The 24,813-nt window shown below is 36.8% G+C and overlaps 1 protein-coding gene across 1 annotated transcript in view; it reads right to left on the bottom strand.

Annotated features, from left to right (window-relative positions):
* LOC106996402 (ankyrin repeat domain-containing protein 30B) overlaps positions 1-24,813 on the bottom strand; it is a 127,039-nt gene that overhangs the window by 32,796 nt on the left and 69,430 nt on the right. Inside the window, exons 34-37 of the mRNA XM_077947952.1 lie at positions 21,048-21,076; positions 20,882-20,954; positions 14,806-14,836; positions 11,828-11,900 (exon numbers count right to left, since the gene is read on the bottom strand). Coding sequence (XP_077804078.1) covers positions 11,828-11,900; positions 14,806-14,836; positions 20,882-20,954; positions 21,048-21,076 — 206 coding nt within the window. The remainder of the gene's footprint in view (positions 1-11,827; positions 11,901-14,805; positions 14,837-20,881; positions 20,955-21,047; positions 21,077-24,813) is intronic.

Here is a 24,813-nt window from a genome sequence, read left to right as displayed (position 1 = left end):
AGAACAATGAGTTTTACCTGAAAAGCAGAGAAAATGCCGCCATAATGGGGCCGTATTTGGAAGGACAGGCAAAGTGCAGAGTCAGGATACAAAGACTCTAGGTACAACAGCATGTGCAAAATAATAAGGCATGAAACAACGTGGCAACTGAGGGATGCCAAAGTGATGTGGTAAAGCTGGAACACAGTCAGAGCAAATGAGTTGAAGAGACAAAAAATGGGACCAAACCATGTAAGATATGTGTCACGCTAGAATGTGAACTTAACCCTTCAGGTAATGGGTATCCGCTCAATATGCAGATGAGTTACATCATTACAAATATATTTTAGAAAGGTGACCCTTCCAGAGATGTAAAGATAGATGAACATGGGGAGATGGGGCAAAACTAGAAAGGAGTACTTCAAAATTATAGGTAGATGGTTAATTATGGTAATAAGATATGGAAAATTATAAGAAGGTAGATAATACAAATTTTGGTGTGTGACTGGCTTGGTGACCTGGAGGAGGGTTGAAGTGCAGGATGTGGGGGACAGTTGAAATGCAGGTTGAAGTGTTTGAGCAGTTTATGGCTACTTCCTAGATGTTATTTACTAGGATGGGGAAACCAGATGACTGAGTAGATTACAAAGAGTCAGAAAAGAGGCGGGAAAAGAATAAAAAAAAAAGATGCTTTCAGTTTGAGACCTCTAAGATTTGAGGCATCTAAGGGGCTTGGAAGAAAGATCTGGATAAATACATTTGGAGTATGAGTAGATGACCTACATGAGGAAAATTACATAGTGATAAGAAAATAAATATTTATAAGATAGACTAAATGGGTAGAATTAAGCAACACAAATCTATGCAGACTGTTGAAATTTTGGAAATGAAATTAAAGGAGAGAGAAAAACGTGGGATTAAGTTTCTAAGTTACATATTTCCAAATTTGTTCCAAGAATATAATTTTATTGATATAGGTAAATATTTCTGAAATATTATTGCAATAGGCATCTTTGAATTGAATGAAAACATTTAAATCTACAACAACAAGATTCTGTAAAACCACTTTTAGAAAAACCTTGAAATTTTTAATTGTGCAAGAGAAATGCTTACCTATAGAATTATGAGGCATTTTTAAGTACTACTATAAAGTGAGATAGAAATGTGAAACCCCGCTTTAAAATTCACATGCTTTTCTTATGTTCCTGTAAACAATATAATACTAACTCGAATTGCCTATTTACACCATATAGGATGACAGTTTAAAATTGGAGAAAAGATCTCACATAAAGAAAATTAAGCAATAATTATTCGAGTTGAAGATTTAATAGTTTATATATATATATCTATGATTGTCAAGCAGGATTCAGTATTCACAGGTGAAGAAAGAAAGTAAAAACTTCAAGTCAACAGGATTCCTGAGTTTTAGAAACAAACAAATATATGTGCAAGGTTTAATAATTATGAAGACTAAAGTTAATAAGGCTTCCTGGAAATAATATAAAATATCTCCAATGTAAGAGATATATTTAAAAGTAAAAAGTGGGGGGCAGAGCAAGATGGCTGAATTGGAAGAACTCCAGTCTCTAGCTCCCAGTGCCAGTGACACAGAAGACAGGTGATTTCTGCATTTTCAACTGAGGTACTGGGTTCATCTTACTAGGGACTGCCAGACAATCGGTGCTAGTCAGCTGCTGCAGCCCAACCAGCGAGAGCTGAAGCAGGGCAAGGCATCGCCTCACCTGGGAAGCGCAAGGGGGAAGGGAATCCCTTTTCCTAGCCAGGGGAACTGAGACACACAACACCTGGAAAATCGGGTAACTCCCACCCCAATACTGCGCTTTACCAAGGGTCTAGGAAAACGGGCACACCAGGAGACTATATCCCACTCCTGGTCGAGAGGTTCCACGCCCACGGAGCCTCCCTCATTGCTAGCACAGCAGTCTGCAATCTAACTGCAAGGCAGCAGCCAGGCTGGGGGAGGGGCGTCCGCCATTGCTGAGGCTTAAGTAGGCAAACAAAGCCGCTGGGAAGCTCAAACTGAGTGGAACTCACAGCAGCTCAAAGAAGCCTGCCTGTCTCTGTAGACTCCACCTCTGGGGACAGGACACAGCTAAACAACAACAACAAAAGCAGCAGAAACCTCTGCAGACCCAAACGACTCTGTCTGACAGCTTTGAAGAGAGCAGTGGATCTCCCAACGTGGAGGTTGAGATCTGAGAATGGACAGACTGCCTGCTCAAGTGGGTCCCTGACGCCTGAGTAGTCTAACTGGGAGACATGCCCACTAGGGGCAGACCAACACCCCACACCTCACAGGGTGGAGTACACCCCAGAGAGGAAGTTTCCAAAGCAAGAATCAGACAGGTACACTCGCTGTTCAGCAATATTCTATCTTCTGCAGCCTCTGCTGCTGATACCCAGGCAAACAGGGTCTGGAGTGGACCTCAAGCAATCTCCAACAGACCTACAGCTGAGAGTCCTGACTGTTAGAAGGAAAACTAAGAAACAGGAAGGACACCCACACCAAAACCCCATCAGTACGTCACCATCATCAAAGACCAGAGGCAGATGAAACCACAAAGATGGGGAAAAAGCAGGGCAGAAAAGCTGGAAATTCAAAAAATAAGAGCACATCTCCCCCTGCAAAGGAACGCAGCTCATCGCCAGCAATGGATCAAAGCTGGATGGAGAATGACTTTGATGAGATGAGAGAAGAAGGCTCCAGTCCATCAAACTTCTCAGAGCTAAAGGAGGAATTACGTACCCAGCGCAAAGAAACTAAAAATCTTGAAAAAAGAGTGGAAGAATTGATAACTAGAATAATTAATGCAGAGAAGGCCATAAACGAACTGACAGAGATGAAAACCATGACACGAGAAATACGTGACAAATGCACAAGCTTCAGTAACCGACTCGATCAACTGGAAGAAAGAGTATCAGCAATTGAGGATCAAATGAATGAAATGAAGCGAGAAGAGAAATCTAAAGAAAAAAGAAGAAAAAGAAATGAACAAAGCCTGCAAGAAGTATGGGATTATGTAAAAAGACCAAATCTACGTCTGATTGGGGTGCCTGAAAGTGAGGGGGAAAATGGAACCAAGTTGGAAAACACTCTTCAGAATATCATCCAGGAGAACTTCCCCAACCTAGTAGGGCAGGCGAACATTCAAATCCAGGAAATACAGAGAACGCCACAAAGATACTCCTCGAGAAGAGCAACTCCAAGACACATAATTGCCAGATTCACCAAAGTTGAAATGAAGGAAAAAATCTTAAGGGCATCCAGAGAGAAAGGTCCGGTTACCCACAAAGGGAAGCCCATCAGACTTACAGCAGATCTCTCGGCAGAAACTCTCCAAGCCAGAAGAGAGTGGGGGCCAATATTCAACATTCTTAAGAAAAGAATTTTAAACCCACAATTGCATATCCAGCCAAACTAAGTTTCATAAGTGAAGGAGAAACAAAATCCTTTACAGATAAGCAAATGCTTAGAGATTTTGTCACCACCAGGCCTGCCTTACAAGAGACCCTGAAGGAAGCACTAAACATGGAAAGGAACAACCGGTACCAGCCATTGCAAAAACATGCCAAAATGTAAAGACCATCGAGGCTAGGAAGAAACTGCATCAACTAACGAGCAAAATAACCAGTTAATATCATAATGGCAGGATCAAGTTCACACATAACAATATTAACCTTAAATGTAAATGGACTAAATATTCCAATTAAAAGACACAGACTGGCAAACTGGATAAAGAGGCAAGACCCATCAGTTTGCTGTATTCAGGAGACCCATCTCACATGCAGAGACATACATAGGCTCAAAATAAAGGGATGGAGGAACATCTACCAAGCAAATGGAGAACAAAAAAAGAGCAGGGGTTGCAATACTAGTCTCTGATAAAACAGACTTTAAACCATCAAAGATCAAAAGAGACAAAGAAGGCCATTACATAATGGTAAAGGGATCAATTCAACAGGAAGAGCTAACTCTCCTAAATATATATCACCCAATACAGGAGCACCCAGATTCATAAAGCAAGTCCTTAGAGACTTACCAAGAGACTTAGACTCCCATACAATAATAATGGGAGACTTCAACACCCCACTGTCAACATTAGACAGATCAATGAGACAGAAAGTTAACAAGGATATCCAGGAATTGAACTCATCTCTGCAGGAAACAGACCTAATACACATCTACCGAACTCTCCACCCCAAATCAACAGAATATACATTCTTCTCAGCACCATATCACACTTATTCCAAAATAGACCACATAATTGGAAGTAAAGCACTCCTCAGCAAATGTACAAGAACAGAAATTATAACAAACTGTCTCTCAGACCACAGTGCAATCAAACCACAACTCAGGACTAAGAAACTCAATCAAAACCACTCAACTACATGGAAACTGAATAACCTGCTCCTGAAGACTACTGGGTACATAACGAAATGAAGGCAGAAATATAGATGTTATTTGAAACCAATGAGGAAAAAGATACAACATACCAGAATCTCTGGGACACATTTAAAGCAGTGTGTAGAGGGAAATTTATAGCACTAAATGCCCACAAGAGAAAGCTGGAAAGATCTAAAATTGACACTCTAACATCACAATTAAAAGAACTAGAGAGGCAAGAGCAAACACATTCAAAAGCTAGCAGGAGGCAAGAAATAACTAAGATTAGAGCAGAACTGAAGGAGATAGAGACACAAAAAACCCTCCAAAAAACAATGAATCCAGAAGTTGGTATTTTGAAAAGATCAACAAAATTGATAGACCACTAGCAAGACTAATAAAGAAGAAAAGAGAGCAGAATCAAATAGATGCAATAAAATATGATAAAGGAGATATCACCACTGACCCCACAGAAATACAAACTACCATCAGAGAATACTATAAACACCTCTATGCAAATAAACTGGAAAATCTAGAAGAAATGGATAATTTCCTGGACACTTACACTCTCCCAAGACTAAATCAGGAAGAAGCTGAATCCCTGAATAGACCAATAGCAGGCTCTGAAATTGAGGCAATAATTAATAGTCTACCAACCAAAGTCCAGAACCAGATGGATTCACAGCTGAATTCTATCAGAGGTACAAGGAGGAGCTGGTACCATTCCTTCTGAAACTATTCCAATCAATAGAAAAAGAAGGAATCCACCCTAACTCATTTTATGAGGCCAACATCATCCTGATACCAAAGCCTGGCAGAGACACAACAAAAAAAGAGAATTTTAGACCAATATCCCTGATGAACATCGATGCAAAAATCCTCAATAAAATACTGGCAAACCGGATGCAGCTGCACATCAAAAAGCTTATCCACCATGATCAAGTGGGCTTCATCCCTGCGATGCAAGGCTGGTTCAACATACGCAAATCAATAAACGTAATCCAGCATATAAACAGAACCAAAGACAAAAACCACATGACTGTCTCAATTGATGCAGAAAAAGCCTTTGACAAAATTCAACAGCCCTGCATGCTAAAAACGCTCAATAAGTTCGGAATTGATGGAACGTATCTCAAAATAATAAGAGCTATTTATGACAAACCCACAGCCAATATCATACTGAATGGGCAAAAACTGGAAAAATTCCCTTTGAAAACTGGCACAAGACAGGGATGCCTTCTCTCACCACTCCTATTCAACATAGTGTTGGAAGTTCTGGCTAGGGCAATCAGGCAAGAGAAAGAAATCAAGGGTATTCAGTTAGGAAAAGAAGAAGTCAAATTGTCCCTGTTTGAAGATGACATGATTGTATATTTAGAAAACCCCATTGTCTCAGCCCCAAATCTCCTTAAACTGATAAGCAACTTCAGCAAAGTCTCAGGATACAAAATTAATGTGCAAAAATCACAAGCATTCTATATACCAGTAACAGACAGCCAAATCATGAATGAACTTCCATTCACAATTGCTTCAAAGAGAATAAAATACCTAAGAATACCACTTACAAGGGATGTAAAGGACCTCTTCAAGGAGAACTACAAAACACTGCTCAGTGAAATAAAAGAGGACACAAACAAATGGAAGAACATATCATGCTCATGGATAGGAAGAATCAATATCGTGAAAATGGCCATACTGCCCAAGGTTTTTTATAGATTCAATGCCATCCCCATCAAGTTACCAATGAGTTTCTTCACAGAATTGGAAAAAACCACTTTAAACTTCATATGGAACCAAAAAAGAGCCTGTATTGCCAAGACAATCCGAAGTCAAAAGAACAAAGCTGGAGGCATCACACTACCTGACTTCAAACTATACTACAAGGCTACAGTAACCAAAACAGTATGGTACTGGTACCAAAACAGAGATATAGACCGATGGAACAGAACAGAGTCCTCAGAAATAATACCACACATCTACAGCCATCTGATCTTTGACAAACCTGAGAGAAACAAGAAATGGGGAAAGGATTCCCTATTTAATAAATGGTGCTGGGAAAATTGGCTAGCCATAAGTAGAAAGCTGAAACTGGATCCTTTCCTTACTCCTTATACGAAAATTAATTCAAGATGGATTAGAGACTTAAATGTTAGACCTAATACCATAAAAACCCTAGAAGAAAACCTAGGTAATACCATTCAGGACATAGGCATGGGCAAGGACTTCATGTCTAAAACACCAAAAGCAATGGCAGCAAAAGCCAAAATTGACAAATAGGATCTCATTAAACTAAAGAGCTTCTGCACAGCAAAAGAAACTACCATCAGAGTGAACAGGCATCCTACAGAAGGGGAGAAAATTTTTGCAATCTACTCACCTGACAAAGGACTAATATCCAGAACCTACAAAGAACTCAAACAAATTTACAAGAAAAAAACAAACAACCCCATCAAAAAGTGGGCAAAGGATATGAACAGACGTTTCTCAAAAGAAGACACTCATACAGCCAACAGACACATGAAAAACTGCTCATCATCACTGGCCATCAGAGAAATGCAAATCAAAACCACAATGAGATACCATCTCACACCAGTTAGAATGGCAATCATTAAAAAGTCAGGAAACAGCAGGTGCTGGAGAGGATGTGGAGAAATAGGAACACTTTTACACTATTTTTGGGATTGTAAACTAGTTCAACCATTGTGGAAAACAGTATGGCGATTCCTCAAGGATCTAGAACTAGAAGTACCATATGACCCAGCCATCCCATTACTGGGTATATACCCAAAGGATTATAAATCATGCTGCTATAAAGACACATGCACAGGTATGTTTATTGCGGCACTATTCACAACAGCAAAGACTTGGAATCAACCCAAATGTCCATCAGTGACAGGCTGGATTAAGAAAATGTGGCACATACACACCATGGAATACTATACAGCCATAAAACAGGATGAGTTTGTGTCCTTTGTGGGGACATGGGTGCAGCTGAAAACCATCATTCTCAGCAAACTATCGCAAGAACAGAAAACCAAACACCGCATGTTCTCACTCATAGGTGGGAACTGAACAATGAGATCAGTTGGACTCGGGAAGGGGAACATCACACACCAGGGCCTATCACGGGGAGGGGGGAGGGGGAGGGATTGCATTGGTAGTTATACCTGACGTAAATGACGAGTTGATGTGTGCTGATGAGTTGATGGGTGCAGCACACCAACATGGCACATGTATACATATGTAACAAACCTGCACGTTATGCACATGTACCCTAGAACTTAAAGTATAATAATAATAAAAAATAAAAAAATAAAATAAATTAAAAGGAAAAAGTTTTCTTCCAATGATAAGTTTGTTTACTCTGTTATCAATCTTCCCTTGCATATTCTATAATATACATATTCCCTTGCATATTCTATAATAATAGGTACTTTAAAAAATTCACCAATGTTGATTACATTCATTTGATGTGTGTATATAGTACCATCACATACAGATATTATGAGCAAAAATCTCAGAATATTTCTAGAGATTACTAATTTCTCCATTTATTTATTTCAGTGTACTGAAGCTTAAAAGAGATTTTTCTCTTTTAAGAGACACAGAAGAAAAATCTTGTTCATATGATCAGAAAATTTAATTTTAATAACAAGTTTAAATAAAATGCTTATTTATTTATACTCTATTATCAAAAATATTCTAAACAGCTGCCAAGGTTATATCAAAGAATGAGATAAATTAGTTAAATAACTTAAGGATATGTCAAATATTAAGTTAGAAATCTGAAATCAGAAACCAAAGAATCAAAATTAGTAATTCATAATAAAGCTGACAAGGCCTAAAACAGATTTTACTTTGCATTCTATATTAATATAAGTATGGCTACATTAAATATAAAACATAAAGTTACTAAAAGAAGTGAGAATTAAATTTTCATGCCTTGTTTATAAATTTTTTGTTGACACACTATAAATGTACACGTTTTAGGGGTACATATTATCACTTAATACATTCACATAATCAAATCAGAATAATTGAGATATTAATCGCCTTAAGTATGTATCTTTCCTTTATGTTAGAATCATTCAAATTATTCTCTACTAGGTATTTTAAAGAGTACAACAAATTGCTCTTACCTGTACTTGTCCTTATGTTTTCTTCCAGTTTTTTATTAAAATCAGCTATAAGTCACTCAAAAACACCTGAGCTATAATTTATTAGCTGGCTATGTTTTCTTAATTTTTATTTTAAATAATTTATATCATATCTTTTATTAGAGTTCCTGCTCTCATTGAAACCAATATTTTTGCTGTGTATTTATAAAAATCTGTCTCATCTTGACTCTCTCATGTAGTCTCTATGATTATCTTACCCTTCTTCAATGACTTATTTCCTATCATCCCCTTCATCTAATTTATTATTATATAAATATGGTGGCATCCATTAGATAATTTTTTAACCAAAATAACCTAGGACAAAAATTTACCCTTACATAGTTTATAGTATTACAGAAATAATTAAAATTTAAAAATTACATGTTATATTTTGAAATATCTCTTCACAATTTACAGTTGTATTAGTTACCTCTTGCATGGAAAAATGTGAGACTTTAGTTTTTAATAGTACCTTGTTTAACTGGGTTTGCCTTAAAATGGTATAGGTTGTTTCTATTCTGTGTGGCAAAAAGCTAAGTATAAATAACTGTATAAATTCTGCTGCTTCCAAGAAACAGAGAAAAACAGAATAAGTCATGGGGGGGCAATGATTGATTAATGAAAATCATATGTAGCAACTAAATAGAAACTTGTAAATAAATAACAATTGAGACAGAGATGCCCTCAAAAGCAGATACTGAAAAAACGTGTTCTGTGAGAAAAAAGTCTGGGGTAAATCATTTTTAAAAAGGTGACGGAGGAGGGAGAAACAAACAAGAGACATGATCAGTCAATCAAGTATGAGCTTCAGTCGTGAAAGAAAAGGAGAAACAACTACCCTAAGACATGTGACAAAATACATAAAATACAGACTTTTGTTAATAATATATTCCCATAATGCTGATCAGTATTTACACTATAATTAGTTATTTTGTTAATATCTGGGTAATCAAGATTTTAATTTTATTATTATATAATAAGACACTCAATTAGTTAAACATGGTCTTCAATCAATACCTAAAAGCCAGAACAGTCTTACTACAGAGAGAGAAAAAATTTAAAAAGGAATATTTCATAAACTTTTCACCTGAAGAAATTATTGGTAATAAGAATTTCAGAGTAATGTATTCCTTGAAAACATATGTTTAATAGAACATGAGTTTTGGCTGGGCTTTGTGGCTCACGCCTGTAATCCCAGCACTTTAGGAGGCCGAGGAGGGCAGATCATGAGGTCAAGGGATCGAGACCATCCTGGCCAACATGGTGAAACCCTGCCTCTACTAAAAATACAAAATTAGCTGGGCGTGGTGGCACACACCTGTAGTCCCAGCTTATGTAGGAGGTTGAGGCAGGAGAATTGGTTGAACCAAGAAGGCAGTGGCTACAGTCAACCAAGATCATGCCACTGCACTCCAGCCTGGGTGACAGAGTGAGACTCCGTCTCAAAAACAAAAAAACAACATGAGTTGAGACTAAAATATATTACAATATTTTTAATCTAAATTCTACATGGAGGATACTAGAAAATACAGTGTAACCTTCTTTCCTGTTACTACATATCTCTGATTTACTGTCTTCTTATTTAAGACATATTTCCTTAAGATAATGCATGTGAATTTATGCATTCTAAATATTAAAAGAAAACATAAATTTAAGCCACATTTAGAAATTCATTAGATTTAATTATAAGATACATTATGCATATTATCTCACTCGTAACATTCTATTAAATAAAATAATCAATTGTCTGCTTATTATTCACATTGCAAACCTCTTAAAATGCTTTTTATAGGCAAGACTGTATTCTGGGTACACAAGGATGCATGCAAGTATGTTTTCTAACTTGCGGTATCTCATAGTGATGGAAGAGCTTCAAAAAGATTATTTAAATAACTAAAGAACTTCAAAAAGATTATTTAAATAACTAAATATAAAATCTTCTGAAATTTAAAATTTTCAAATGTGATCAAAGATCTTTGAACAATATGTTTAAAAACTGCAATTTAAAAATTCTGAAATTAAAATCTTACCATATGCTTATTAAGAGTCTCTACTTCCAGAACTGGTTGTTTACTTAGGGTAAAACCTGCGTTCTTCATTTAGATGAAGAGTTTAAAGTATACTTTTAATTAAATAACTTAGAAAACACACTGGCATCCCTTAGTAATACAGATTCTGAGAAAGAGAATTTACATTTCTAAATTTCTACTAATATTTATTTATTTATTTATTTATTTATTTATTTATTTATTTATTGAGATGGAGTCTCACTCTGTCGCCCAGGCTGCAGTGCAGTGGCGCAATCTTGGCTCACTGCAAGCTCCACCTCCCAGGTTCATGGCATTCTCCTGCTTCAGCCTCCCGAGTAGCTGGGACTACAGGCGGCCGCCACCATGCCCAGCTAATTTTGTTTTGTATTTTTTAGTAGAGACGGGGTTTCACAGTGTTAGCCAGGATGGCCTCGATCTCCTGACCTCGTGATCCACCCGCCTTGGCCTCCCTAAGTGCTGGGATTACAGCCATAAGCTACCGCGCCTGGCCTCTACTATTATTTTTTAAATTCGAGTTAAGGTCTCGCTATGTTGCCCACACGGGTTTCAAACTCTTGGGCTCAAGAAATCCTCCTGCATCAGCCTCCTTGGTAGCTGGAACTACAGGCATGCACCACCATGCCCAAATAAATTTTCACAACTTCTAATATTATTTTGGTGTATTTAAAGAACCAAGAAGACAAACTGAGACAAAGCTCTCTCCTAAAAACTACGTGATATCAAAATAGTAGGTGTAAAAATCCTATATGTTATATGGCACAGTTTTGGAACTGAACAGTATCAGAGAAATTCCTTGATTACTATAATAAGTAACTTGATCCATTAAAGATAAATTTAAGCATGAGTTTTTTTTTAAGTTACAATAGGATAATTTTAACACTCACAGTAAGTACACTTATCCAAATAAAAATTTACCAGATTTTATATGTTCTCTACTGTGGAAAAGTTTTTTCTAATATAGTGCTCCTGTCACTATATATTCTCCAGCCCTTTCTTTTTATGGCCCTCACACCCTCAAAGTATTTACCAAACATTTGTTATTTACTAACGTAAAAAAAAAAAAAAAAAACTGTTTAAATCAACTACTCATATTTCTATAAAATATTTTTATCTGACCAACTTTATATTGCCAACATGAAATAATGATACTTACAGCACTGCAAAACATGAAAAGTAAATACTATACAGAACTAGATTCCAACTGAGAAAATCAACTTCACAAAAGACCATTTTACCTTGGTAGCAAGACTAAAGTCTTCCTCAAGTTTTGTAGGCTGTGAATTTTCAGTAGTCGGTTTGCCAAAAGGACTTTAGAGAAAAAAGATACAACATAAAGGAGCAAATTCATATATTTAAAAAGGAAATCTGCTAGTTCATATTTTGGTGCTCACTCCAAAAAAATGAGAAGAAAAAAACAAAATCTGGGGAAAGATCAGTCCTCAGTATATTAAATCATGTTTCTTGGTATAATTAAAATATGCCCTCTGTTTTTAAAAAATATCTTAGTTACATATTTTTGACTCTACCTCCCGAACCTATAACATCCAAAGAACACTCACTCTTAGCTTCATAAAAAATAGTGACAGCCAATATAATTGGCATACCCTGAGAATAACTCGTCCTCACAAACTGTCCTCAGTGATGAACTGAAAATGTATTTAATGGCTGACATAACTTTTGATATCTAAATTGGAACAAACTTGGTAACCTAAAATGAGGAAGAAAGATACAGTTACCTTGTCCTTTATCCACTCTCTACCTCTGATTTAAAGACTAATCTGTGTCACAGGAAAATGACATTGTTTCTCAGCATAAAAACCACTTAAGAAGACTCTGTTGCTTTCCTTCACCCTAAAACACTACAGAGGGTGCCCTGAAATATTTGAAATGTTGAAAAGCTGAACCTACAAATGTCAAATCACAAATGTATATTTCTTATTGGGAATATTTTTCTCAACAAAAATTGAAACTTTAAAAATAATAAAATCTAACTACTTATTTTATACTTGTCCTTCCCTGTTCAGGGCTACATCAACTAGCAAAACCTTAAAAATCTTTGTACTTATTCCCAAGGAGAGAGACTGCTAGAAAAACTGAGTCCTGATAATTGGATTTCTCTAAGTACCGTATATACACAGAGAGAAAGATCTGGAAGTGGGAGCCACTATATCTAGTGAAAGTGTCTCACTTCCACATCTTTCTTCTGCAGAGCTTCATGGCAGTCTCCAACCTTTAAATATTGTATTTAAAGATTACTATCTGTGCTTTGATGAGCTGAATATTTAAAGGTTGGAGACCGCCATGAAGCCCTGCAGAAGAAAGATGTGGAAGTGAAAGACACTTTCACTATATATAGTGGCACCCACTTCCAGATCTTTCTTTCTGTGTATACATGAAAAGATAAACTCAATGACCAACCAAGAAGTTCTGAATTTACCTATTCCTGGAAAACAACTAAATGGAGACTCAGTTAGTCATTCACCTCCAGCATAAGCATGTTATCAAAAACCCAACTGAAGCTCCATGACTTATTTGATAGCCAATCTTACCCCTGCTTTACATGTACATGGTTACAACATCAGAGGCTTGGAAAAAGAGGCAAAGGGAAGGGGACACCTGCCTTGGGCCACAGATCTATGTAATTCAGCAACCTTCAATCTCCTAGCACTCAAGGGGCTCTAAGCCTCTCCAGTAAGATTTGGGGTGAAAGAACAGAATAGCACATTTCTATCTGATTTTAGAGACTTTTCCCAGTGGTTCATTTTTTTTTTAAATCTTTCCATAGAAACCTTGAAGCTTGTCCATTCTCCCAATTAAACAAGCAAAAAAGCAGTGACCTATTCAGGACTTCTTTTGTACCATATTTAATATGCCTTTCTAGATAACTCCCAATGTCTACTGTGTTTGTTCTAATTTATCTTCATCAAACTTGTCATAAGATCCAACACTCTGATCTCTTTGGTAAAACCCTTACTCCTACCAATCCTGGGATTATTTCTCTTCAGACTTGGCCTTTCCCTGCTAATTCCCTTGTTACCTACTTCCACTGGGTTCTCCAGCTAATTCCATTCTTATCCTTTTCAATTTGTTTAATTCGACCCATTTCCTCTTCCTTTCTATTATTCAAACACTCACTTACATGGTGATATAAAAACAAGAGTAATGGGCTTTGAAATGAGTTTAAATATTACTTGTTACCTCCTATATTTAAATAGGTCACTTTGAGTTTCAGACTCTCCATCTGAACAACCATTTTTCCAGGATATTAAATACAGGTTGAAATATGAAAGTATTTTGATTAGTCTCCAAGAGTCCTTAAAATCCTAAAATTCCATGTACTTTTAATTTTACCTATAGAAAAATGGGGCTGGTAGAAAGCAATAAAATAATAGAAGAAAAGAACACCAAGGAAAGCAGAGAAGAAAGTAATCAGGAAAAGATCATAGAAAAGTCATGGAAGAAGAAAAAAAGACTCTAGCAAAAAAAAGAAGAGTGCATGCAACTAGGCAGGGTACTGCTTTGAAGAAAAACTAAGCTGGGAAGTCAGTAAACCGAGAAATCTATAAGAAATAGCCTCTAAATATGATTAACATATTTCTATGTAGATATTCTCCAATAAGAGTAAAATAATTCATCTATAGGATTTACCTGGTCTCGCTTATGAAACAAAAACCTATGTCTTGTCACCACAGCTAAGTCAGATCTGCTCTAAAAACTTTGATGATAAATCAAGGTACTGGTTACCACTCTAACTGTTAAACATGTTAAAACAAAGTCTTGGATTAACCAGTGTTTTAAGGGAAATCTCTAAAATGAGTTAACGTATAACAAAATGTGACTTTGTGAATTGATCCCATCTGGACCTATACCTTGATCCTAGTGATACATAGGTCTCCATCAATCTATGCCGAGAGGGAAGAGAAGGGATTTGGGAGCAAGGTAGGCTGATGGCAAACTTAAGGGTCAGCTACTTTTTAGCTATGAAATCATAGGCTAATTAATCAACCTCTCTGAACCACATTTGCCTCATTAATACAAAGTAGGTGACAGTAGCACAGATGTTTTCCAAAGCTGTGTGATGACTACGTGAGATGATAAATATTAAGCACATAATACGTTGTCTAGCCTAGAGTAGAATACTCGACAGATAGTGGTCTCTTTTCTCTGTATTTTCTGAGTTAACATATACATTTTAAAAACAGCAAAGTCTTACCTGAATGTAGACTCTACAGAACTCACATCCACTATTAAAGAAAAAAGTAAATACATTAAATCAACAAAGATAAATAAAAGATACAGAATATTAAAAACATAAGAGGGCATGATGGCACATGTCTATAATCCCAGCTACTTTGAAGGTGAGGCAGGAGGATCATCTGAGGAGCTCAGGAGTCTGAAAGCAGCCTGGGAGACATCACGAGTCTTCAACTTAGTTTAAAAGAATCATGCACACTTTCATGCATAATTCAGGTCTTGGTTTAAAAAGCATAATACTCCAATGCTTTGTTACAAAGACTCAGATGATTTATTATAAAGCATTTATTTGGGACCATACATCGAGACTATAGTGAAATTATTATTAAGTATACTATTATGAAATTAATGCATTAAGAATGTTTATTTCCCCTCTTTTATAGATCTCAAATGCAAGGAAAAACAGAATTTATCACAATTTGATATCTGCAAGTGAACTACAGTGTACAAAGAGTCATAATCCAAACAGAACCCTTTAAGACTGACAGAAAACTGTATTATTAGCAGAATTAGTATAAGCAGACAGTATCAACCTTAGAAAGTATAATTTCTTGATAAATGAACTTGGAGCAGTTATAACAGAGTATACAGTAGTCTCTCTTTATCTGCTCTATGTGTAGAAAGACACACAACGTGATTTCCCTCTGTTCTCACACCACCATCATTAAAACAGAAGACATCTGTGACCAAATGTTGGAGGATTTTCTCCACCAATAAATAAGCAACCAATTCTGTATCAGAAACCAGCTGGTTGTCCCCTATTTAATTCCAACACTGTCTATCTAGAAAGAGTCTCAGATCCCATAGTCTGAGGGCTCAGTCTCACAAGACTGCCCTCCCACACCAGTTGCAAATCTGGATCTCTGAAACATCTAACCGTCTGGTTTCATGTCGGGGTCCTCACAACTTCATCTTTGGGTTGGATTAGACATGCTAGAGTGCCCCAAATCCTAAAGGAAACATACTTACCAGTTTATTATAAAGGGTATTATAAAGGAGACACATGAAGAGATGCATACGGCAAGTTATAGGAGAAGGAGCATGGAGCTTCCATGCCCTCCCAGGGCACATCTGCCTCCAAACACTTCCATACATTCAGCTTTCTGGAAGGTCTCTGATCCCAGTCCTTCTGGGTTCTTAAACAGCTTTACTACATAGGCATGAATGAAAAAATCTGTGGCCACTGGTAATCGATATAACCTTCAACTCATCTCACCTCTAGGAGGTTGAGGGGTGGAGCTCAAAGTCCCAACACCCTAATCATGCCTTGTTCTTTTTTGTGACCAGCTCCTATCCTGAAGCTATCTAGGGACTGTCAGTTATCACTCAATTATTAGCATACAAAGACATCACTTTGGAGATTCTAAACATTTTATGAGTTGTATGCCACAAACAGTGTGGAAGACCAAACATATATTTCAAAATATAATATCCATGGTTTTGATTTCTGTAATTTCAGTTACTCATGGTCAACCATAGTCCAAAAATATTAAATGAGGAATTCCAGAAATATATAAATCATAAGTTCTAAATAAGGTGTCATTCTAAGGAGTATGATGAAATATTAAGACATGCTGTTCCATCTCACCCAGGTCATGAATCATCCCTTTGTATAAGCTAACTGCCCATTAGTCATCAAAATAGTCTGTCATCAAAATCCCAACCATCAACATTATCATGGCTCAATGATCCAGGGTCACGTGAAGCAGATGATCCTCCTTCTGATGTATAGTCAGATAGCCAGAAATAATTAGTAGCCTAACACCACATGACAACTCCTACCTCATTCACCTGACTTCATCTCATCACACAGGCATTATATCATTTCACAATCATCACACGAACAAGAAGGGTGAGTACAATACAAGACACTTTGAGAGACCACATTCACCTAACTTTGAATACAATATGTTGTTATTGTTTTATTATGACTTATTGTTAATCTCTCACTGTGCCTAATTTATGAATTAAACTTTATCATAAATATGCACATATTTAAAAAAACATGGATGTATAGGGTTCCATACTATCCACAGTTTCAGACATCCAGTGGGTGTCTTAGAAAATACTCCCCGTGGATAAGGCTGATTACTGTACGTGTGTATGTCTGTGTGTGTGTGTGTGTGTGTGAGAGAGAGAGAGAGAGAGAGAAAGAGAATACAGATCTCCACTCTCCACAAGAGGCACATAAAAAAGACAGCACTTTTCCTTATACAAGACCCTTAGGTTTTGACAATTCTGGAAAAATGCTGGCACGCATACTCCCCAGTCTAGACAATTTTCCAGACCCTGGGTATGTTGACTGCTTCAGTTGCAAAGCATTAGGTAGGATCTTGGGAGATTTCTTCTTGGACACCAGAAATATTAACCACATCAACAGTGTACCTAACAACTCTAAAATAATTCTTTTGAACAGATTATCACTGCAGAACTTGTAAGTTAACTCCAATTGACTTTTCAGTAATCTCACTGCTTGAAATTCTCACATTTAAAAGAAATTTGCCACATCATTTTCTCTCACTCCTCTCCTACTTTTCATTAGCCACTGTTCAGTCTCCTTTACGAAGTCCTTTGACTCTGTAAAATGTTGATATTTCCAGGGTTTTGTCAATAGCTTTCCTCTTATTCTACATCTTCTGCATCATGGATATACTCATTGAGATCTATGGCTTTGTCTAAAAATTATAATAAAATTATTCTAAGCCTTCATCTCCAACCAGAGTTCTATCTCCAGCTAGAAATACCTATAATAATCCAATTACCTACTGAAAATATCCCACATAAATGTTTCATTGAACTCAATATGTGAAGAAAATTGTTGGTCTGTCCCATGATTGTTTGCACTTTTCTGTTGACCTGACAATTTCTGACTCCTTCCCCATGAGCATTCCCCACGTGGAAACTTATGAATGACCTGAGATTTTTTCTCTCCCCTAGCTTTTTAAACTCAATAATCAGTAAATCATATTAACTGTACCTCTTTTCTGCATTTGCTTTATCTTTCCATTCCCACTGGAAATACAAACTTATTTATTTTATATTTATATTTCCTAGTTAGACATGGCCCCTTAACTGATGGCTTTCACAGGGAAAAAGAAACCCTACCTGTAGGGGATCAGACAAAGTGGTTAGAAAAATTATAAAGATAGTTATAGAAAATAGACACGAACCTTCTTGGAAGGCCGGTGGGGTTGCATAGCTTCAGTAAATGATTTGGCTGAAAGTAGCCTAATCCTCTTTACTTTGAGTTGATAGCAATATAACAAACATCTAGGGAATGTGGCAGAGTTTATCCAAATAGCTTGTTTACTCACGTGGTCCTAAGACCAAACTTTGATCATCCGAGGGTGCATGATTGCTCTGTACTGGGGGTCAGCAATGTTAATTACACTCTAGTGGTGTTTATTCGAGATCTTTGTCATTTACTCTGTACTAAATAATGCGAACTCTGCCACCTCATCCAGCCAAGAATGCAGACTCAGGCAGCAAAGCCCCTGAGCCGCACTGACAGGCAAAATATCTATTTCAGTGTACGTCTCTCATCCCTTGCTACGTCAGGTTCCACAGGATGGAACCCGCAGGTGGTGCCCCGCAAGATGAATGCTGCAAAAGGATCACGACGGACCACTCAAAAATGAAGGTGAAAAGGACTGCGCAGTAAGTGAGTCAGTAAGTCATTGGTGCCCACTCGGGATTTCCAAGTTCCGGGAGAATTGTTCAGGCTACAGTTTCATCATGGGACAACAATTATCAGCAGAAACAGTATATAAAAGTATTGAAAAAGCTGCTTAAAGTTAGTGGAGCCTCGGTATCGCAGGCTCAATTAAGGGACCTAATGCAAACTGTTGTATTCCATAACCCATAGTTATGGAATTCCAAATTCAGCTCACCAAATGGTTTTTAGACAAAGTTTTATTGGAGTACAATCATGCCTATTTCCTCACACACTATCTATGACTGCTTTCATGCTACAACGGCAGAGTTGGAAAGCTGTGATAGAGACCACATCACCTAACATATTTCCTGTTTGGCCCTTTACAGGAGAAGTTTGCAAATCTCTGGTTTGTACCATGACCAGTATGCCCTAATACTTTAATCTAATCTTGGGACACTGCTGCTCAAACAATTCCAATGAATCCCTGCAGAAAACATTGCTGGCTTCCTACACATAACCATTATTTATTCTTTCTTGCTACAGAAACACAAGTTAATTTATATATTTATTATCCCATTACTCCCATCTCATCTACAAAACAAGAAATGATTTTAAGCTAATCACACTAATCACATTTGCTTTTCTAGTGACTGGTACAAATGAGTATTTGTACTTGGGATGTTGATTCAGGAGAAATACTTGAGTCTGGGAGGCAGAGGTGGTAGTGAGCTCAGATCACGCCATTGCACTCCAGCAGGAGCGAAAGAGTGAAACTCTGTCTCCAAAAAGATAAATATTTAAAATGTATTCCTGTATGTTAAATATTTTCACTTTAATTTTTAACATTAATTGAAGCAGTAAATACTCCCACTTCAATAAAAGCTCTCTGATACAAGCTGTCATTTAATGTTGACTTTTAGTGGCTATGAAAGACAGCCTAATTAAATACTTTCAGAGTTAAAATGACAAACTATGAGGCCTTAAATCAAAGTGGAGCTAATTGTATTAAGTACAACTAAAATATATGATAAGTAAACAAAAAAGGAAGTTCCAATATAATATGTACAGTCTATAACCGCACACATATGTTGAGAATTTTTGTTTTTTTGTTTGTTTTTTGAGATGGAATCTCACTCTGTCACTCAGGCTAAAGTGGCACAACCTCAGCTCACTGTAACTTCTGCCTCCTAGGTTCAAGCGATTCTCCTGCCTCAGCCTCCAGAGTAGCTGAGATTACAGGCACCCACCACCACAACTGGCTATTTTTTGTTATTTTTTTTTTTTTTTTTTTTTTTTTTGAGACGGAGTCTGGCTCTGCCGCCCAGGCTGGAGTGCGGTGGCCAGATCTCCGCTCACTGCAAGCTCCGCCTCCCGGGTTCACGCCATTCTCCTGCCTCAGCCTCCCGAGTAGCTGGGACCACAGGCGCCCGCCACTTCGCCCGGCTAGTTTTTTTTGTATTTTTTAGTAGAGACGGAGTTTCACCGTGTTAGCCAGGATGGTCTCGATCTCCTGACCTCGTGATCCGCCCGTCTCGGCCTCCCAAAGTGCTGGGATTACAGGCTTGAGCCACCGCGCCCGGCCTATTTTTTGTTATTGTTAGTAGAGATGGGGATTCACTATGTTGACCAGGCTGGTCTGAGACTCCTGACCTTAAGTTACTTGCCTGCCTTGGTCTCCCAAAATGCTAGGATTACAGGCATGTGCCACCGTGCACAGCCTGTTGTAAAATGTTTTAAACATGTATGGAAATGACAACAAAAAACTAATTCAGGCTGTTTTGTACCTCTAGGCAATTAATTACAGTAGCATAAAAAGACACCAAGGCCAAATGCTTTGGAGTCACTCTTCTAAAACACTGTGTAGCAAAGAGTCATCAAGGAATGATTGCTTGATTTACTTTTTAATATTATAAGTCACACTCACACACACATTCAGTCAGCTAATTTAAAAAAAAAACTGATTTTCTTTAGATTCTCAGAGTGACAACACTCACAGCTGTCATGTCAGCAAGTGAAATTTTCCTCTAGGTAATTACCAGAATTCCAGTCAGTATTTGAACCACTGCAAATATTTGACAGTCTCAAATTTCACCTGCCTTGAAACCAAGCACATACAGAAATTGCAAGTTGGAAACTTTATACTATCAGGACATTAAAGTAGAACCACATGAAGTAAAGCGGATTTTTTTTTTTTAATCTCTAAATCTTATGCTTGTAAATGGCATTTTTTCAAACATAAATACTAACATTGGCATTATTTGTATCAAATTTTCCCATCAAATTTTGAAAAGAAAACAACATTGGGAATAAAAAGGCTCTCAGCATTTCAAATATTTTAATATTCTTCTTTCCAGAGTAAAATTAAAATTACAAAATTTACCTGCTTTGAATGTTTGTATATCCTTCACTTCTAAGGCTTTATTTGGAATAGAAACTTTCATTCCACAAGTAGGCTAAATGGGTTTGGAAACAAAATAATTAATATATAATGTATACTTCATAAAATATGTAGTTAATACTCAAGATAAAAATATAAAAGGTATTACCTTCAGAAGACCATCTTTATGAGAAGACTCTAAAAGAAAAGGGAAGTATATAATTGATTATATGCAAGCCTGTCAAAGCCTACCAAACATTCATACAGTGTGAATATGAAGATGAATCCTCATGCTTGGATTCAAAAGGGATTACACTAAGTTTTGGGTTCTTTTGGGTGATTGTATTTGTTAACATGCCTACTTGACAGAAATATACCTAAGAAAATTTCAAAAATAGATTTCACCAAACATGCTGTGAAGATTTCAACAGTGAAAATATATTTAAAGTGACAATAACTATAGCACAAAAATCCTAATAGAAGTAAGAGTAAGCTGCTGTATAAGGAAAGAAGTTGTATTCAATAAGATGACCAAGTCATGCCCCCACCACCCCCCAACAAAAATAAATACCCAAGATAATGGTAGAATGCAATATTATATTGTTAAGGAAACACATCAGAATCACTTATGTCAATATACTACATGTAGCTATTATGTTTTTCAATTTGTCCTGTAATTTAGGAATTGCAAAGCTGTGATGAGAGTTCAAAAGTACAATTTACTTATCATTACAGAGAATGTTCTAAATTTGTCAGAATATCTACTTATAGAATAAAAGTTAATAAACATATTCATTTTTGTACCTCTGTGAAATACAAGTATTTTTACATTGATGGGGTTCTCTAGCTTAGTTCTCTTAAAATTTCCTGATCCACTTATACAAAAAGGTTTAAGCACACCCATTAACAAACCAATACAGGCCAGGTGCAGTGGCTCATGCCTGTAACTCCAGCACTTTGTAAGGCTAAGGAGGGCGGATCTCTTGAGGCCAGGAGTTCTAAACCAGCCTGGACAAAATAGCAAAACCCAGTCTCCACTAAAAATACAAAAATCAGCCAGGTATGGTGGCACATGCCTGTATTCCCAGCTACATGGGAGTCTGAGGTACGAGAATCACTTGAACCCAGGTGGCAGAGGTTGCACTGGGCCAAGATCGTGACATGGCACGCCAGCCTGTATGACAGAGCAAGACACTGTCTCAATAAAAGAAAAAAAAAAGAATTCTAATATGAAAGTATCAAAAACCAGAAGTAAATTTCCAGAGGCTTTTTACATATCATTAACCTGTGTATTTCAATGTTAGAATAATGGTTATTGAAAATAACAGTTTTAGTGTTCAAGGAATGAATATTACAATTGTTTTGTTTCTAAAACTAATTCTATCTGTTCTACCATGTGAGTTGTTAAACTACTGTTATGAAAAAATTCTTATAAAAAACTTAGCTTCAAGAAAAAGCAGACATCTCTTTGATATAGAAATATATCTCATTTCATCAAATAATATGAATAAAACATGTTTAATCTCTCATTTTTCTCTACTTTTTTATTTTTTCAGTATGACACACTTTAGTACATTTAGAAATACCAACTACATATGTGGTTTTCATTGAGAGATAATTGATCAATAATTAAGACACTTCAGGGATATAAACTCTCTAAAACACACAAAATTTATGTCTACCCATTTGAAGGCTAAATATGCATGACCATATTGCATGTATGTGTTTTAGAAAAAAAGTGCTTAAAATTGTATTCAATACACTTTAAATAAAAACCTGCTTTAATTACAATGAGAAGGTCCTTCTCGATTCATTAATATCTTTAAAATTTACTTCTGAAGCAGTGAAGAAATCTTAGAAATTCATATATAAGAAATGATACCATTAATTCATCTGCTTGTTTTAGGTAAAAATTTGATAAATGTACATCCTCACTAAGTGCAAAGAAAGCAGAGTGTCATGAGACAGGAAATGAATATGTAACCAAAATATTTTCCCTTATAAAGACAATAGCTGGCTTTAAACTTTCTAACACAAGATAAAAAAGCAAAACACAAAGAGATGAAACATTAAGGGCTATCTCATCATCAAGGAACCATTTATCACTTGGCACTTAAGAATCCCATGTATGGTTGAAAACTGGTTCTAAATCATGATCTGATAATCCCTGAAGTTCAAAATCCATGCAGAGGAACCAGGTAGGGAAATACTACCTTAGTTATTTTTTTGTTACTTTTATTTTTGTAAAGCGGTACACTGGAGTTTTTAGAGTCAGGACAGGTCACATGGCATAGCTCTAAAGATTAGTGAGCCACATTTATAATGGCTATTGAAATGCATGTCTGTGCATACTTGTATTTTGAGTACTTCACTTTTAATTTCTAATATAGCATGAAGTAGGACATACACTTTAACAAAGGCTTGTTAACACCTGTAATTATATTTACGTTGCTTTTTAGTCACCATGAAGAGAGTCTAATTAAATGTGGTGCAAAGTAAAAATGCACACTATGAATTTTTTTTCTTTTTTTTTAGATGGAGTCTTGCCCTGTGGCCCAGGCTGGAGTGCAGTGCTGCAGTCTGGGCTCACTGCAAGCCATGCCTCCTGGGTTCACGCCATTCTCCTGCCTCAGCCTCCCGAATGGTTGGGACTACAGGCGCCCACCACCACGCCCGGCTAATTTTTTGTATTTTTACTAGAGACGGGGTTTCACCATGTTAGCCAGGATGGTCTCGATCTCCTGACCTCGTGATCCGCCCACCTCAGCCTCCCAATGTGCTGGGATTACAGGCGTCAGCCAACGCGCACAGCCTAAAATCTTAAAATAAATGAAAAAATGAGCTAATCGCTGAACAAAAAATAAAAAGTTGCTATAGAATGACAAGAACATTGTACAACCATTTATGTATGATTTTTGCAAAAAGTGTAATACCAATATGCATATGCTCAGTGATGGGGAGAGAAGTGATCTTGAATCAGAGGAGCAAATCATGACACTGAGAAAATAAATGCAAAGACTGAACGTTGAATGCTACACCAGGTGTCTTTAATGCAATACATTATAATAATTTATATCGCCGGGCGCGGTGGCTCAAGCCTGTAATCCCAGCACTTTGGGAGGGCGAGGTGGGAGGATCACGAGGTCAGGAGATCGAGACCACCCTGGCTAACCCGGTGAAACCCCGTCTCTACCAAAAAATACAAAAAACTAGCTGCGCGAGGTGGCGGGCGCCTGTAGTCCCAGCTCCTCGGGAGGCTGAGGCAGGAGAATGGCGTAAACCCGGGAGGCAGAGCTTGCAGTGAGCCTAGATCCAGCCACTGCACTCCAGCCTGGGCAACAGAGCAAGACTCCATCTCAAAAATAATAATAATAGTAATAGTAATAATTTATATCATTACATTACAAACATTCATCATGTTCTTTAATATGCCCTGTCATTGAGAAAGTACACAGTTTGAATGAGAGTTCAGCTGAATGTAGAATTAACATCTCAGCAGTGAAAATGTTATGAATTAATCAGCTTGGATATATACTTATGGCATAATACTAAATATAAATATTCATTGATTTTCATACCCATATGGTATAATAGTATGCCAACATTTTTGTAATTTATAGCTTAGCCATCTCAGTATTTCTTGATCCACTCATGGAGGAAAATGTACAAACCTCATCAAGAATAGCAAATTTAATAAGCTTTCAATATTGATATATTTGTTTTTAATTTATTTGCAACAGACTTGTTAAATATTAATAACATTTTCTATGTAAAAATCAGCATAATACCTATGAATAACAATAACTTAAGTATTCAAGTCATAAATTCAGAATTTTATGGTTTCTTAAATTAGTCTGGTTTGGTGTATCATGTTATTCTCTAATGAATTTCTATAAAATGGCAATTTTACCAACACAATTTGCTTCCTTAAAAAT

The sequence above is a fragment of the Macaca mulatta genome, chromosome 9 (assembly GCF_049350105.2).
Source record: "Macaca mulatta isolate MMU2019108-1 chromosome 9, T2T-MMU8v2.0, whole genome shotgun sequence".
NCBI classification, from domain to species: Eukaryota; Metazoa; Chordata; class Mammalia; order Primates; family Cercopithecidae; genus Macaca; species Macaca mulatta.
This window is presented reverse-complemented; position numbering and strand designations above follow the sequence as displayed.